This window comes from Pelobates fuscus, chromosome 7 (assembly GCF_036172605.1).
Source record: "Pelobates fuscus isolate aPelFus1 chromosome 7, aPelFus1.pri, whole genome shotgun sequence".
Classification (NCBI taxonomy): Eukaryota; Metazoa; Chordata; class Amphibia; order Anura; family Pelobatidae; genus Pelobates; species Pelobates fuscus.
Genome location: NC_086323.1, coordinates 102,475,801 through 102,494,576, shown reverse-complemented (window position 1 = coordinate 102,494,576; position 18,776 = coordinate 102,475,801). Strand labels below are relative to the sequence as shown.

At 42.7% G+C, this 18,776-nt stretch overlaps 1 protein-coding gene across 2 annotated transcripts in view; it reads right to left on the bottom strand.

Moving 5' to 3' along the window:
- Nucleotides 1-15,771, bottom strand: part of FGD5 (FYVE, RhoGEF and PH domain containing 5) — a 122,921-nt gene extending 107,150 nt beyond the window's left edge. For both annotated transcript variants that reach the window (XM_063426299.1, XM_063426300.1), the window contains exons 1-2: nt 15,507-15,771; nt 8,115-11,016 (exon numbers count right to left, since the gene is read on the bottom strand). In XM_063426299.1, the coding sequence (XP_063282369.1) occupies nt 8,115-11,016; nt 15,507-15,516 (2,912 nt within the window). In that variant the 5' untranslated portion in view covers nt 15,517-15,771. The remainder of the gene's footprint in view (nt 1-8,114; nt 11,017-15,506) is intronic.
- Between the last annotated feature and the right edge of the window lie 3,005 nt (nt 15,772-18,776).

The following is an 18,776-nucleotide window of genomic DNA, read 5'->3' as shown; positions in this document are numbered from 1 at the left end:
TATTATACATTATCCTCCCATAGCCAGTAACCTGTGTTTATTATACATTATCCCTCCCATAGCCAGTAACCTGTGTTTATTATACATTATCCCCCCATAGCCAGTAACCTGTGCTTATTATACAATATCTCCCCCATACCCAGTAACCTGCGTTTATTATACATTATCCCCCCACAACCAGAAACCTGTGTTTATTATACATTATCCCCCATAGCCAGTAACCTGTGTTTATTATACATTATCCCCCCATAGCCAGTAACCTGTTATTATTATACATTATCCCTCCATAGCCAGTAACCTGTGTTTATTATACATTATTCCCCCATAGCCAGTAACCTGTGTTTATTATACATTATCCCCCCATAGCCAGTAACCTGTGTTTATTATACATTATCCCCCCATAGCCAGTAACCTGTGTTTATTATACATTATCCCCCCATAGCCAGTAACCTGTGTTTATTATACATTATCCTCCCATAGCCAGTAACCTGTGTTTATTATACAGTATCCTCCCATAGCCAGTAACCTGTGTTTATTATACATTATCCCCCCATAGCCAGTAACTTGTGCTTATTATACATTATCTCCCCCATAGCCAGTAACCTGTGTTTATTATACATTATCCCCCCACAACCAGTAACCTGTGTTTATTATACATTATCCCCCCACAACCAGTAACCTGTGTTTATTATACATTATCCCCCCATAGCCAGTAACCTGTGTTTATTATACATTATCCTCCCATAGCCAGTAACCTGTGTTTATTATACATTATCCCCCCATAGCCAGTAAACTGTGCTTATTATACAATATCTCCCCCATAGCCAGTAACCTGTGCTTATTATACAATATCTCCCCCATACCCAGTAACCTGTGTTTATTATACATTATCCCCCCACAACCAGAAACCTGTGTTTATTATACATTATCCCCCATAGTCAGTAACCTGTGTTTATCATACATTATCCCCCCATAGCCAGTAACCTGTTTTTATTATACATTATCCCTCCATAGCCAGTAACCTGTGTTTATTATACATTATCCCCCCATAGCCAGTAACCTGTGTTTATTATACATTATCCCCCCATAGCCAGTAACCTGTGTTTATTATACATTATCCCCCCATAGCCAGTAACCTGTGTTTATTATACATTATCCCCCCATAGCCAGTAACCTGTGTTTATTATACATTATCCTCCCATAGCCAGTAACCTGTGTTTATTATACATTATCCCTCCCATAGCCAGTAACCTGTGTTTATTATACATTATCCTCCCATAGCCAGTAACCTGTGTTTATTATACATTACCCCCCCCCCATAGTCAGTAACCTGTGTTTATTATACATTATCCTCCTCATAGCCAGTAACCTGTGTTTATTACACATTATCCCCCCATAGCCAGTAACCTGTGTTTATTATACATTATCCCCCCATAGCCAGTAAACTGTGCTTATTATACATTATCCCCCCATAGCCAGTAAACTGTGCTTATTATACATTATCTCTCCCATAGCCAGGGCCGGCGCGTCCATAAGGCGGCACAGGCGGCCGCCTTAGGGCGCACGGGCTCTGGGGGCGCAAGATTTCAGTGACCGGCAGGAGGGAAGCTCTCCCTCCTGCCGGGCCACCATCTCGGCCCCCGGTGCGGCGTGCGGCTGTGCTGTAATCAGACGCGGCGAGGGAGCTCTAACCTCTCTGCTCTGCTCCCTCGCATGCTGTCTGCTGATACCGCGGGAGCCGGAATATGACGTCATATTCCGGCTCCCGCGGTATCAGCAGACAGCGTGCGAGGGAGCAGAGCAGAGAGGTTAGAGCTCCCTCGCCGCGTCTGATTACAGCACAGCCGCACGCCGCCCAGCAGCCCCACTGGACCCCAGGGAAGGATTCATCATCCACACCAGCTCTCCAGGTAGGGAGGCTGGGTGGAAAATATGTATTTGTAAAATAATTAGTGAGTGTATGTGTGTGAGTGTATGTGTCTGTGTGTGAGTGTGTGTGTGTATGTGTCTGTGTGTGAGTGTGTGTGTGTATGTGTCTGTGTGTGTGTGTGTGTGTATGTGTCTGTGTGTGTGTGAGTGTCTGTGTGTGAGTGTATGTGTCTGTGTGTGTGTGAGTGACGGCGTGTGCGTGTGTGAGTGACGGCGTGTGCGTCTGTGAGTGACGGCGTGTGCGTCTGTGAGTGACGGCGTGTGCGTCTGTGAGTGACGGCGTGTGCGTCTGCGAGTGACGGCGTGTGCGTCTGCGAGTGACAGCGTGTGCGTCTGCGAGTGACAGCGTGTGCGTCTACGAGTGACAGTGTGCGTCTGCGAGTGACAGCGTGTGTGTGTGAGTGAGTGCGTCTGTGTGTGTGCATGTGAGTGTATGAGTGTGTGTCTGTCAAATCAGTGAGAGTATGTTTGTCATTGAGTCTGTGTGTGACTATCAGTGTGTCTGTCAATGAGTCTGTGTCTGTCAGTGACGTCTGTGTGTTTGTCATTGAGTGTGTGACTGTCAGTGTGTACAGAGTGTAGCGGAGCGAAGCGCGGTACAGGAGCTTCTGTTTCCTGTACCTGGCCAGACTGACAGGAGGTGCTCACAGAGAGAGCACTCCCTGTCAGTTCGGCCGGGTACAGAAAACTGAAGCTCCTGTACCGCGCTCCGCTACACTCTGTACACACTGACACACCAGGAAGGGGAGTGTGACCACTAAAGGGGTGTGGGGTGCACCAAGGGACAGGGAGGGAATGGGAGAGAAACACCAAGAGACAGGGAAAAGAGGGGGGAGGGGAGAAGAACACTAAGGGACAGGGAAGGGACCATTAATGGTCGGGGAGGGGAGAGGGGCTGGTTAAGAGGCACATAGGTGAAGATGTTTTTTTGGGGGGCGGAAAAATGCATCTTCGCCTATGTACCTAAAAATCCAAGCACCGGCCCTGCCCATAGCCAGTAACCTGTGTTTATTATACATTATCTGGTGTAACAGTACTGTACATTTAAAAAAAAAAAATACAGGGGGCTTGTTGTCACCTTTCGGGGACCCTTGGTGTTGTACGTGGCTGGGTGGAGGAAGAGACCTTCAATGACATCAGTGAGGACAAGGAACGGGACATGGCTAGCTTGGTATCCAACCTTGTGCAAATGGGGAGTTTGCGGTTGTGCAAATGGACTGTTTGCGGTTGTTTGCGGTGCGTTAAACGGGGAGTTTGGTCTGTCACTGTGAAGCGGGCGTAACCCTTACACTACCTGATCGATACAACATCATACCTGATGTTTTAAAGCACGTTATTCCAAACAATTTAGGAATGTTAGGTGATTTATGCCCTTTATGGATTAAAACCAGACTCTGCATCAACTATGTAATTTTCCATGGGAGTTTTGCCATGGATCCCCCTCCGGCATGCCACAGTCCAGGTGTTAGTCCCCTTGAAACAACTTTTCCATCACTATTGTGGCCAGAAAGAGTCCCTGTGGGTTTTAAAATGTGCCTGCCTATTGAAGTCTATGGCGGTTCGCCAGTTCGCGAACATTTGCAGAAGTTTGCGTTTGCCGTTCGCGAACGGAAAATTTCATGTTCGCGACATCATCAACTACTAATAATAATCATAATAATTTCAATGAGCCCACCATGTTTCCAAATCCTATACTGCATGGCCATTAATATTAGCTGTCATTTATTTATTCACTGTCCTCTTATACATGAATCTTTATTTCTTGGATGCTGACTCTGTATTAGAATTACACTGTATTCTTCACACGCACCAAAGCCAGCTCTGCAAAGAAGCAGTCATTAAACAACATGTTTAAATTAATGGAAACAGTTGTAGTGTAGGCTGAATGGCAGTCTTACAGCTGTTGTTCCCCAAAATAATTTTCTGTGAGTCCCATTATTGAAAGCACTTACCGTATCCAGAACTGCTATTTTTAACTAAAATCGCTGAGTTTTGAGAAAACGTTTCACTAGCATTCTTTTTATTACTAGCTAAATGTGGTTATTTCCCTTTTCAGCTATAATACAGGATTCAGGAATTTTTACTTTTAATGGATGTGTCTGAAATGAATTATACCCACTGAAGATACAGGTACACCCGAGGAAAAAGATTCCATTCCAATACTATGTTCCAAGTAATCAGTTTTTCGAACATGTAATTTGGAAATGTGGTATATGCCTTATTTCTAATATTGCGTGCACATTGGAAATTACTGGAGGTACAGGATGTGGTATATGGCAATTTATAATATAAAGATAGCGGATTTGGAAGCTAGAGTGTATTAGGAAAAGAGATGTATTGTGCTAGGGTAGAGAGTAACTCATTGCACCTTGTACAGGCAGCCAAGTAATGGTCCTGAGAATAGGTTACTGAAGTATGTAGATGTATTCTCTGTAGAACAAATATATACTGTAACATTAGCAGAAATACTCCCCTGTCCAACCATTTCGATAGGAGAAATACTCAGCCTGCATTTAGGAGCATTTTTTATATTTAAGATCATTATGCCTTAATTTCTGGTGCAGGTCTCTTCCGAGCTATAGTTGAGTGCAGCCTGGTATATACTGTTTTCATATTCTGGCTCTCTGCAGTTTACAGTCTACAGATCTGCTTCTTTCTCCAGGCCCCTGCAGTCTGGTACAGATCTTACCACTGCATTCCAATGCAACCTGCTACAGAATACCCTGTTCCAGTCCCCTGCAGATCTTACCACTGCAGCCCAATGCAACCTGCTACAGTTTCCAGTCCCCTGCAGTGTGGTACCAATTTCCCTGTTCTAGAACCATGCAGTCTGATACATATCTCACTGTTTCAGGCATCTGCAGTCTGGTACAGATCTCCCTGTCCCAGTCTCCTGCAGTCGTACAGATCTCCCTGTTCCAGTCTCCTGCAGTCTTGTACAGATCTCCCTGTTCCAGCCCACCGCAGTCTGATACAGATCTCCCTGTTCTAGAACCCTGCAGTCTGATACAGTTCTACCTGTTCCAGTCCACTGACGTGTGGTATAGATCTCCCTCTCCTAGACGGTTGTAGTGTGATACAGATCTCTCTGTCCCAGTCTACTGCAGTACAGATTTCCCTGTCCTAGACCCCTGTACTGAGGTACAGATCTCCCTGTTTCAGACTCCTGCAGTCTCGTACAGATCTCCCTATTCTAATATCCTGCAGTTTGGTACAGATCTCCCTATTCCTGCCCACCGCAGTTTAATATGTTCTAGAACCCTGCAGTCTGATACAGATCTCCCTGTTCTAGAACCCTGCAGTCTGATACAGTTCTGCCTGTTACAGTCCACTGACGTGTGGTATAGATCTCCCTCTCCTAGACGGTTGTATTGTGGTACAGATCTCTCTGTCCCAGTCCACTGCAGTACATATCTCCCAATCCTAGACCCCTGTAGTGTGGTATAGATCTCCCTGCTTCAGTTTCCTGCAGTCTGGTACAAATCTCCCTTTCCCAGTCCACTGTAGTGTGGTACAGATCTCCCTGTCCTACACCCCTGTAGAGTGGTAAAGATCTCCTAGTTCTAGACCCAAGTAGTATGGTTCAGATCTCCTTGTTCTAGACCCCAGTAGTGTGATACAGATCTCCTTGTTCTAGGCCCCGGTAGTGTGGTACAGATCTCCTTGTTCTAGACCCCAGTAGTGTGGTACAGATCTCCTTGTCCTATACCCCAGTAGTGTAGTACAGATCTCCTTGTTCTAGACCCCAGTTGTGTGGTACAGATCTCCTTGTCCTATACCCCAGTAGTGTAGTACAGATCTCCTTGTTCTAGACCCCAGTAGTGTGGTACAGATCTCCTTGTCCTATACCCCAGTAGTGTAGTACAGATCTCCTTGTTCTAGACCCCAGTTGTGTGGTACAGATCTCCTTGTTCTAGTCCCCTGTAGGGTGGTACAAATCTACCTTTCCCAGTCCACTGGAGTACAGATCTCCCTGGTTTGATCACATGATGATTCCTGGTGTCATATCTTTCCTGGTCTGCCAGGTTCCAAATTACCATGTATATTTAGCAAGACATACAAAAGAGCTGTGGTTCAAATATGTTGTAAAGAAATGTAGATGGGATTGAATAACTATAGCACATATAGAAACAGAAAAGGCCCACCATCCACGCCCAAATCCGGAAAACAAAATGTGCAAGCTATAGCTTTAAACCACTGCAATCAGAAACACCAATCACTGCTATTATTATTAATGGCCATTGCTTTTATAGAACACAAAGACAGCAAGTTCTCTTAAATGTACAGCATCATCAATCACTTTATACAGCACTGCGCTGAGCAGGTCACACGCTTTTGAAGAGGAATGAAGAGGAATGAACCAGTACTAAAAATACACATTAAAAAAATCAGGTCCCAGATGACAGTTTGTGTACTACATTTCCCACGATGCTCAGCCACAAGCTCAATTAACATTTTGTTAACATGCATTGGTGCTGCTAGTTTGTACATTTTCAACGCTAGGGCCTAACACAGTGTATCTAGGAGTATCTAGGAGAATGTTGCTACTTTTCATGTAACCCTGTTTTATTGTACAGAGCAGAATTTGTTGTTATTTTATATATAATCAAATATTTATGATTTAATAAAAATCCTTAATAAAAATGTTTCTAAAATGGGATTTTGAGCACAGATTTCAGTGGAGATTACTCTTCTAAAAAAACTGACTTAACCTTACAACAGATTGATCAGCATTCCCAGATTTGATGCAATACAAAGAGGCTTATTCAATATACAGTGAAACGTTTGCAAATTCCTTAGCTCCCAAGTGTCTCCACAGCAATAATTCTCACATAATGTGTCTATAAACTACAACAAATGTGTCTAGAATTAAGTCTGTGTAAGATACATTGTTCTTGTTCCAAATTGCATTTTAGTTGCATACATTTTTATTAGAAAGTCACCTAAAAAGTGCCCTGCCCCAGGCTTCACCCCAATATTCCCCTCCCTCCCCCCACCGAAAACTTAAAGGAACACTTTCGTGTTAGGAATACAAAGCTGTATTCCTAACACAAACAGCGTGTTCTGCAGCCCCTGCTCCCCCTGCAATGTTAAGGTTTAAATAACCCTTTACTCACTTACCAGTTTCTAACGCTGAGGTCCTCTGACATCAGATGATGGGGGAACCTAAAGTTCACATGCGCATGTGCATTAGGCCTTCCCCATAGGGCAGTATTGACTCAATGGTTTCCTATGGGATTTTGCATGACGTTGGATGTCCTCATGCACAACATGGTAGGACCCCCTCCCACACACCTGGAATAACTATGTACTTCATAATAATGTATTGGTTATGGTGTAGCATATTTCCCAGCAGCCGTGGATCTGGGAGGACCTTCCCAATTTCTGCATCTTGCCCTATTGTATATAGAATGTTTTCTGGTGTCCCGCATCAGCAAGCACAGCATGACCACGTTATTAGAAAAGGTCTGCGGAATTTGTTGGCGCTTTATAAATAATAATAATAATAATAATAATAATAAGTAGAAGAGCTAGCTCAGTGATGAGGGCACAAAGACCATGCATTGATCAATTCAGCATTGCTTTGACATGAGCTGTCCTGAATGGTTCTGGTCATGGAGACTGTTAGTCAGTCCTATCACTGCTATACCCCCTTCAGGCGTGTCACTCCCTGCCCCCATATCTCCCAATCCAGTATTACATCCAATGTCATCACAGTGGCAAAGGAGTTTCTAAAGTTATATGTTTTTAAATTGTTACTGAAAGTTCTATCAATTAAAGATCTGTCTCAACCATACTATGTGCAGACGGTCTTTTTTTATCACCTTTCCCAGTATTTACTGACTTTGATGTGATCTCCAAGTTTTCAACATCAATAACACAAGGTATCCCCAATGCAAAGAGATTAAAGGCCATTTGAAAAAAAAAACCAAAGAGACAAGAACAGTATTACAACTTCTACCTTATCTGCAGTTATTCATTAAATGGTTATTTTTCCCATTCAGCTTACTTGGTCTGAAATTTCCAATTTAGTGAATAACCTTAATGGTAACAATATAAATATATATATATATATATAGATAATTGGAAATATGCCATCATAGCAGATGTCACCTCTATAACCTGAGAAGTACTTTCTCTATCAAAGTTAGAACACAATATTATAAGAACAATAACCACCGTACCTTTCTGCTTCTTGATCTGCTATCGGCTGTTTAACTTCAAAAGTATTAAAGCTGCTCATGTCCACATATCCATCATTCTCATTTGCAGAAGACAAGGCCCTACATGGGTCTTCAAAAAATTCTGTAAAGGTTCCAGCACGTGTGGGTCTCCGAGGGGGAATTTGTATGTTTTCATAATCTGAGCTCATAGCAGGAATATTCTCATAATCAGAAGTGTCCGCATTGGGAAAAGAGATAGACCTAGGTTTGGTTAAAGGCAATGGCATAAATGGGAGTCTGGAGCGATCCTCAAAAGATTCTACTCTAGCTACACTTCTGTTAAAGGCTTTTGATGTTCCTTTTCTCTTCATGTCCTTGTAAAATAGGATGGCCGAAGGAGAATCAGGACGGTAGTGCATGCCTGTTCGGCTCTGCAATTGGGGAGAGTTACCCAGGCTTCTTCTGTCCAGGTCCATAAGCCTAGATGGACCGTGATAACTTGACTCAGAAGATGACCTAGAGGAAACATTAACATCAATGTGAACTTTGTTTTCTGTCTTCTTCTTAAATTTCAGCGTGAGGAACCGCTTAAAGGATGACTTCTTCTTTTTGAAAGACTTTTCAGAGGACTCATTCTCAATTAATAGTGATGGGGAACTTTTTGTAATTGGCTTTTTAGTTATGCTGGCAAGCTCAAATGGTGGAGGGATATCCACAACAGAAGTGGGTGTGGACATTCCACTAGAGGAATGGTGGTTTCTCTGAGAGAAGCTTCCAGAGGAACTAATGACATAAGGAGAAAAATTTGGCACATCAGACTCTAAGTAAAGTGAGACAGTATTCTCTCTGCCCTCTACAGAGTATGACCGAGGGTATAATATAAAACGACTTGGCTTTCTAGGGACAGCTCTTCCCAAATCCAATGTCCTGCTCTCTACTTTATCCCCAATATTATTTACTCTAGGGTCACAGTCTGAGGTTTGGGAGTCAATCTCTGCAACAGTTTCCTCTGGCACAGTTTCAGGGACATTTCCAGGGATTTTTCCTGAATAGGACCTTGTCCTTGTCACAATGTTTTTTCTGTCTATAGAGAGTGCATGGCTTTCCCCTTCAAAGCCACATTCCGCCATCATGCAGTGAGGTCTGATGGCTTCCTCGTCTCCTCTTGCCTTACCAGAATCCTCTGCAATTAGCAACTTCCTGTTTCTTGACTGCACACTGTCTTCTAAAACATAAGGGTTGCTGTCATCCTCTTCATCTAGTTCACTTACTACCCCTGTTTTTGGTTTGCCTTCTGCAGATTCCATTGATAGTTCTTTGACCCCATCTTCCTGATTTTTAGGTGACACCTCTGCTGTGTCAGCTTCATTAGCTTCATTTACTTCCCTGTGAGTAAGAACAGATGGGTTTTCATCCCATATGTTACTTCCTTCTCCAGCTACAGCTGTATCGGTGACCTCTGTTGAGTGTTCTGTGTCACTGAGTTCTATCTCTTTGTCAAACGGTACTTCCTCACAAACACTCTCATCTTTCTCCTCAATCTCAGACTCTATTATTGGTTCTGAAATTACTTTTTCATTTAGACCATTATCTAAGTCTGGCCCCTTTCCCAAGGACTCAGCCATGTCCTCATTAAGCTCATTTTCAAAAGGAATGATTTGGCAACTCTCCTCTACACAATCTTCTATCATATTTTCTGTTGCATCTTCAATATCCTCTACCACCTCTGGATCCCCTTCTGGTTCCTTTTGGTTAGGTAAATCATTTGTTTCACACACCACGCTTTCCTGCTCTGCTTCTTTAGCGTTATCTGAATCAGTTAAAGGAGCCTCATTAAGTTTGCCTGAATCTTGTTCTTCATAGAACTTCTCTTCATTAGAGGCATCCTCAATTGTGTCTATTACTTGATCCAAGGTTTCAGCAGCAAAATCCTGCTCACTCTCTGCTATTTCATTGCACAGAGATACAGAGTCCTGCACAAAACATGCATCCTCTGCTTCAGTTTGTGATGTTAAATCTGATGCATCAGTTGCATCACAGTTTTCCAAAGAGCAGTTATTGCATGACACATCATCCCAGCAGTTCTCACAGTTAGCTTTATTCTCTTGACTTGCTTCACAAGGAACTGGCATATTGTCCAAAGACTCATCAGTTAAAATAACATCTCCACATTCCACCATTTTCAGATCACTATCAACATCTTCGTTTTCTGTGTTACATTCATTGATGTCTGAGGATAGAAAGTCCTCCATGTTCTCAAGGTCATTTTTAAATTGTAAAGAGTCACATCCACAATGGGGCACCAAACTGTCAGCCTCTGCTGTGGAAGAGGATCTCAGACTGAGAGCATCCGTGTTGTCACTGTCATCCACTTCAGTGGAGTCCCCAGATTCCACATCCCCTGATGGGACGCTCTCTGGGTGGCCACTGTCTTCTTCCCCAGCAGCAGATGGGCCACAGCTTGTGTCATCATTAATGTCACTATCTCCTGGGGGTGTTTCCCAGGATACTGAGGGTATCTCAGAACAGGTTGTTTTTTCACATTCAAAGTCAGTGCTTTCTATGTCCGTAAGGGGCGAATCAGGCACAGCAATATAATCCTCGTAGGTCATGTCTAAGGCATCCGATTCAGAACACTCCAAACTGTAATCAGCTGCATCAAAAATCTCATCCACCATGCAGTCCACCTCCCCATTCGCACACTTGTTTAAACAATTATTAGTGTCCTCTATGCACCTTCTTTCTGTAGCAGGTGACAGAATTGGCTTTGGGGCAATGGGTGGTTTGGGGCCTCTTGACATAGATTTTTTCTGGTGGGCACGGCTAGCTTTGGAGATCAGCGAGGATGAATATTTAGTAATAGAAGCAGAACCATATCCATCGAGTCCTTGCGGTTTTGGTGCAAGTGCAGGTTTGGTGACGTCTAAGAGAAACACACACACAAAAAAAAAAGAATATTACTACTAATGAAGAGTAGCAAACTATTTACAGACATTTATAACTGAATCATAGATACACCAAAGAATGTTTTATTTAAGTTAATCTACAATAAATATAACTTTTCATTCACAACACAGTAAGTTGTAGGCCTTTCCCAAAAAGCAGGTTTTCTTCCCTAAAGCAGGGTATTGTGAAGATTTGACAAGGGAATTCATAGCATTTTGACCAAAATAGTCAACTTGCTAAAATTCACAGGTTTAGGATAAAAAAAAAACTCGAATTCCCAAGTCTATTCTCCACAGTTTCTAGTTTAGTGAATAATCCCACAAGTTACTATATTTTGATCAAAATACCCAAATTTTTAAAAGTCTAAAACAGGAGACTTGCCTATTTTAGCTTCAGTTTTACAACTCTGTTTGTCAACTCACCGCAAGCCCACTCATTAGTAAATAAGCAGGTAAACCCTAGCAGGTAAATTTGTGTCTAAAATGTGTTGTTGACTTTATGTTTTTGTTTTTTTGCTGCGTGTATATTTTTTTCCCATCATCCCATTCTGTTAGTGAATTAATTTGACCATCAGAAAATTCTTAAACCAAATAATCTGTAGGGTTAGTCTCCTGGGAAATGCTTCCTTCCTGAAAACAAGCTGCCATTTTATCTAGTTTCCTTGTAAACAGCGTAGGTTTGCAGTCTGATTGTTTTCAGGAAGTCGCGCTGGACAATAAATAATCACGCTCTGAGGTAATTTCCTGTTCAAAATAACATTCTGTGACATTCTCACTCACATAGTGGGCTATGGGACAAGGAATCACTTAGAGAAAAAGAGGAATTCAATGACACTTTGTTTATTTTATCCCCAGGTAAACCAATTATCCCTGCTTCCGATCAAAACAAAATTAGAACAGCAAAATATGAAAACATTAGTAAAGTCAGCCGGAAACTTCAAAGTTATAAAGGTTAAAAAAAAAAAAAAAAAAAAAAATTGGAAGGAAAATAAACATACGGAATTCCGTCTTTCACTATAAAGCAGTTATTACAAAGCAGAGACACCAAGAGAAGGCACACATTCCACAAACTGACAGGTTTGTTCACCAAAATATGATTTGTCTTTGTAGGCCAAATTAGTCAAACTGGAAAACTGGAGTCGTCAGCTCAGTTTTTAGTTTGGCTATTTTGACCTACAATTTTGCCTTTATTCACTTAAATGAGAATTCAAAGTGAATTTAATATTTTAGGCCAAAGTTTCTAAACTGTAAGCTTAGCTGACTTAGACGATTTTTCCAATTTGGAAATGTGGGCATTACATTTTTTATTGAATAAGCCTGTAAAATTAACGTTGAATTCCTGACAATTCACTCTTATGTGAATGATTCTGACAGTAAACAGTTCTGGAAGTATATTATTTGTGGGAAAACAGCTTCAGTACTCTCAAACATGATAACAAAAAATCTCTAATTTATTGTCTTTAATGATTTTGAGAGTGCCAGCACCCAAAACTATTTATTAGTCACTAATGACACTTGTGATCTAAATATTATTAAGTGAATATATTATTTTACTATAATAGAAATATACAAACCACTTAATGTCAAATATTACATTGCTGTTCCCTTAAAGGAATGGGCAAAGGAAAAAGTTGCAGATTATTATAAGATTCATAATATTCTCTATTCTTAAACAAACTGTGAACAAAACATGATTTGCTGCACAGTCTAAATGATTTTAGGATGCTTGCCTTCTGTTCTCTCCAAAGCAATGTCTTCCAGGAATGAATGAGAAAGGCAGGTGAACCAGAAGTGATCACATACCCCATGTTTACCCTACTGATGGGTTTATTATAGCCCCCTAGAAGAGCCCTATACAAGCTGACAGTGTGAAAGCTTATCAGAAAGCAAAGAATAGAGTAATAAATACAGAGCCACGAGCTGTTAACAGACTACAACTCGCATTTTGTAAGACCCACAATGACTCTATAAGTCGGGCAAATGGTAATAGGGGTTGCAGTCTGCTCACAGCTGAAGGTAGTGTAAGTGTGTGACTATATTTAAAATATACAGAAAATGTTTTGACATCACTGAAAAAGGCAGAGTAAGATGCCATTTATCTTATCATCAGTTAGAAACACCACATGGGACCTGGAAAATAATGAACCATGAAATCAAAGTCCAGTTCTCTGTTAAAAAAATAAATAAATAAATAAATAAATAAAAAAAAATATATATATATATATATATATATATATGTATTTTGACTTGAAGGTATACACATGCTTGTAATGCACCACCAAATCCCTAGTTTGATTGGCCATTTTACAAGTGTAGGTCACTGCCTCCATATTGGTTCAATATTGCATTATATATTATTCAGCACAGCGAATGATAAATCTACCAGCAGCTTGTAGAAATGTTATTGCATAGAAAATGCCAAGGCCAAGCAGATCTTACCATGATTACCCTGTGTGATTCCGTGGCTGGTGTCCTAGATCAAGATTCTCCAAACTCTGGCCCTACAGGTGTTGCTAAACTACAACTCCCATGATTTTTGAGTGAGATAGATAGCCATAGAATAATGGGAGTTGCAGTTCAGCAACATCTGGAGGGCCAGAGTTTGGAGAGCTCTGGCATGTAACCTCACAGATGCCCTGGAGGGTGCCTTCTCTAAAACCCTTTTATTGAAATCTGGCTAATGCCCTGAATTATGCCCTAACTAGAGCCTTGCTAATGCCCTGAGTGGTACCCAGTTAGATACACTTGAAGATAACTTGCCTGGAATCATTTTTGAAACTCTGACACATGCCCTGTTCAATGTACTGGACAATTGCCCATGGGGAGCCCTCCCTAATGTCTGCCTGGTAAAAATATTTGTGCCCCTTGTGGCAATTTCAGCCAGGCATCATTGCCATCCCTGTAAATTATTAAAAGACAATCAGCCTTCCAGCATTTCAATGGTTAAAATGAATCTAGAACCTTGGCAATTGCAGGAAGGAAGAAATGGATCTGTGAGCCACATCCTGTTACTGTGACCCACTCCCTAATCTCAGGGACACAGTCACTGCAAACTATTTATCCCCAGGATGGGCTAATCCAACCATCTTCACAACACTCGTGCTGCCCCCTGCTGCTCATAAGCGGTACGACCGTAGGCACAATGGTCTCAAATGAAAGTACACCTGTGCGTTAACAGATGCAGTTTGTGTAATTATATAAAATGAGCTTATAGGTTCGGGTTTGCCAAGGGAAGTGTTTAGTTTTTTTGCTTACAAAATACACTCACAAGTCTATAGGGTCCACACTGGTGTTTTTTTCTCTCAGCATTGTAAAATAAATCATTAATTTAAAAATACAAACAAATTCCAATTTAGATAAAAGTACATGTTTCTCTTCCACTATCTGTTCAGAAGTAATGTTTGGATTCCTGAGGTCTCTTACATAAATATAAAGCCATGTCGTTGTTCTACCCATTCCCCCAAGAGGTAAAATAATTATTAGATCTGTAATACACACAATTAACACTTTCACAGTACAATGAGAAGTGTTTGTCACTGTTCTAATTGGAAAATAAGTCTTTATTCCATAACTGTGAATTGATCCTACCATCTAAAGTTTACTTTAAAAAATACTAATTGTAAAAAAAAAGTCACAAAATCCACACTTTTGCTCTGAGGTCTAAAGACATGATCTTTCTTCTTTGAAAACATAGCAATCTAAGCCAAACTCACGCAGAAGTACCATTTGAGACATAAACAAGGGCACAAGGAGGACAATTTGTCCCTGGATTAGTGTGTGCTGGCCACACTTGGCACACACCTATGAAAGTGATAGAAATTCAAAATGACATTCCAAATTCCAAGCTATAATAGCCAAATCTAAGAACAATGAAGAATTAGCTAAGTGGGTAACAAATGGTTAATCGCACTTACAGTCCTTTACAATGGGCATCTGATCACAAATATAATGCCTGCAATCTTATACGATGGCACTGACCCGCGAAGCTTCCAGTCTGATCGATTTACAAATCTATTAAATCTGATCGCTGTCATCAGAAACCCACACAATCCCTATAATACCCCACCTTCCATGTCCTATCCAAATAACCCACATTTCCTGTAATACCCCACAACCCTATCTTCACTGGAATACCCCCAGTACCCCATCATGTAGTACCCTCGGTGATCTCACACACTCCCCTAAATACCCCTATTGCCCCCACCACCTTTAATAGCATAGTGCTCCCCATACTCGGTAATGCCCCCAGTATCCTCATACCCTCAGTAATACCCCCAGTGCTGCCATACCCTCAATAATACCCCCAGTGCTGCCATACCCTCAGTAATACCCTGTGCCCTGTAGCTTGTAATACCCTTAGTACAACCATACCATCAGTATTACCCCCAGTGCCCCCATATCCTGGAATACCCCAGTGCCCCATGCCCTGTAATACCCCCACTGCCCCCATATCTGACACATTACATACCTGTGCTCATCTTCCAGGGTCCGGAGAAGTTGTGGGAGCGGCCCCTTTCTCACACCATTCTTTGGGTGCTTACTGGGGGCACAGGGCTAGGTGGGCACAGACCCCCGGGCAGTAGAGTGTCAGCTCAGTGTCACCATGAGGAGCAGGAGCCGGACTGATCGCAGCTCCCGGGGCTGGAGATATGCAGATCACAGCACTGTACAGCACAGCACTGCACAGCTGAGCATTCCCCTTCCTGCAGAGGAAGAGCCGGGTCCCATCAGCAAACAAGGCTCAGTTTAAAGGGACAGCTCTGCCCTCCCAGCCTGGCAGCAAATCACTATCCCAAGCAGACTCCAAACAGGACCTGATCCAGCATGGGAGGAGCAAGTACTCTGTATCACCTGGACTTCCATACACAGACACAGAGAGGCAAGCACACACTGAATCCCTTATACACAGGCAATGGCATCAGATCACATCCATTTCACCTTCTAATACACAGAGAGAAGCATTGTCCTAATACACAGACATCAGATTCATAAACTGCATCCTTTATCTTCCTAATAGGCAGGGAGAAGCAACAAATGCTAGAAAGTACCCTGTTACCTCCTCCTAGTACTGAGAGAAAAACAAGTTTATATATAGGATTTTGGAAAATATATCTTCTTCTAATGCACAGAAATCAGGACATATGTGTGTTTGTGTATATATATTATGTCAACTAATAAGGCTAATCCAATCTACACTATATATATATTGTAAAGCGCTGTTATATAAGTTGGCGCTATATAAACACCAATAATAATAATAATATCTGAACATCTATCTCTCACCGCCGCCTAATACCCAGACATCTAGATCAGAGGAGTACTAGGGTTACTAGGCACTCAGGGCAGAGGTGTATGTTGGCACAACCCTCCCGATACACAGACACTATCATACACCATAACAACAGAATCACACAATTACACACACAGTCACATACACACACATACATTTACATACACAGTCACACATACGCAGTCACATAATATCCCATAAGTGCAGTCACATACGGTCATACAGTCATACACAGTCATGACAGTCATATGCACACAGTCATACATATATTTACACACACAGTCACACCATCACTCAGAGTTACACACATTCAGATGAATGCCAAGACACACAGTCACACACATATGCAGCCAATCCATGTAAAGTCACATAAACAAAGTCGCATACAGTCATACACAGTCAGACATACAGTCGGTATCATACACACAGCCCCTTACAATCACACGCACGCACGTTCATTTACACATACAGTCACATATAGTCACACAGTCACAGTGAAACCAGAGTGAAAGAGGTGAGTGTACCACTCTCCCACCTGTCACCAGTGATGTACACCACCACCGCACATCCTTGGCACACTATTGATCTGGACACATAGCTATCACCTCCTACTAATACACACCTATCTTTCTACCTTCTCCTAAAACAGAGACGTCAGTACACCTACATTTCACCACCTGCTAATAAAGATATCAGTACACTTAAAGGGAGTATAGTCACCAAAAAAACTTTAGCTTAATGAAGCAGTTTTGGTGTATAGATCATGACCCTGCAGTCTCACTGCTCAATTCTCAATTTTTTTTTTTTTTAATTCTTTATTTTGTTTGTGCAGAGGTTAAACATGTGGGTTTGCGCTGCCACGACAGCTGGCGCAACCACGATTGTATTCACATTGAAACACATGGCATTAAAAGAAACATTGCACTTTTTTTTTTTTAAATAGAATAGTAAACAGGGTTATGTCTGTAACATTAATAGATGAGGAACATGTATAAACAGGCTATAAGAGCAAAGAGAGATCAAGATAAGCGTCCCGGATACACCAGATATTTGGCACAGGATATAGGCACAGGCTATTTCTGTATGCTTAAAAACTTGACTGCCTTACTGCATGGCTGTCTAGAGAAATGTCACAATATTGTGGTAGGCTTATTAACATTCGGGACTACTTTAGAAGCCTTAAGCTCTTATAACAGGAAGACATGCATGCTACTATGCTTAAGAGTATTGGGTAGGTGACATATACATTATAAGCAAGCCACAAGACAAGTAGCTGAGCAGATTAGTAGGTAAGCAAACAAATTATTGGCGCGCAACACCTGCAGTGGGTGCCTGGCAGTTGGGGAGACGGACTAGACTCGCCCAGCTGGTTAGCGACATAACCTTACCGCCCCACATGGCTTGCTTTATGGCTGGGACAGTCAGGAACACAGGTCATCAAGCTATATAAACATAAGGTTTGCAAAAAAAAAGGAAGGAAAAGAAAAAGTATAATGTGTCATTAAGATGTGAGGTGCCACCGTTAAAAAGTTAGGTAGTGTCCCAGAAGTTCTCTGCAGTGTGGGTAGACTTGGGAGGGCCATGTGTAGGTCCCCCCGGCTTCTCTTCAGCCGATGCCTGTTTGGGGGTCAGCATACAGTCCTGCAGTAGGATGTTGTAGGGTGCGGCTCTCCCACACTCTTCCATGCTGGTTGGCAGGGGTTGGTCAGTGTCCTGTTCTTTGTTGCAAGGGTGTTGGTTGTATGCTCTGTCTCTATATCTTTGGCTCCTGGCCTTGAGGGGGGCTCGAGCTCCAAGGTGTTTCCACCGCTGGTGATGCACTCTCGGGCAGGCGTTGTCAGGTGGCTGTAGTGCTTGGCTCTGGGATCCCTGCTGGCAGCGCTGTGTGTGTTGGGCTTCCCTGCTACCGTGGAGGCCTTTGCGGTGCGTAGTTTGCCACTGCCCCTTGCGTTGCCGCCTTTTATGCCTTGTTCCCTTGGGAGAGCGTTGGGGGAGCATCAGTTGGTGTCTCAGGGCGGATTGGCAACGGGGAGCTGCTGCTCGTTTGGCTGGAGGGGAGGTAGGTCTTTGTGCGCCCAGTTTCTCCCAGAATTGCTGGCATATGCGGTCAAAGGTTGCGAGGATCGCATTCACGCTCATGTGTGGCTGCTGGGCGCTTTCGGCTCCTAGTCGATCGACTGCTTAGACGTTGCTACACCTTTTGTGGCTGGTCCTTATGCACGGTCTGCTTGTGTGGGCCGGGATAACCCCCCCGGTCCAGAGGGGGGGGGACAGGGCTGCACGGTTCAGGCACGGCGATTCCCAGGACAGGGGAGCGGCCGCCTCTCCCGCCATACGACTCCACCAGGCCCGGTCGCGATTGCACTTACTGGCACGAGTTAGTTCCCAGTCGGTCCACACGGAGCCCCCCTACCTGCTCTTGGGTCAGGTGGGTCTCTGTATGAGGGG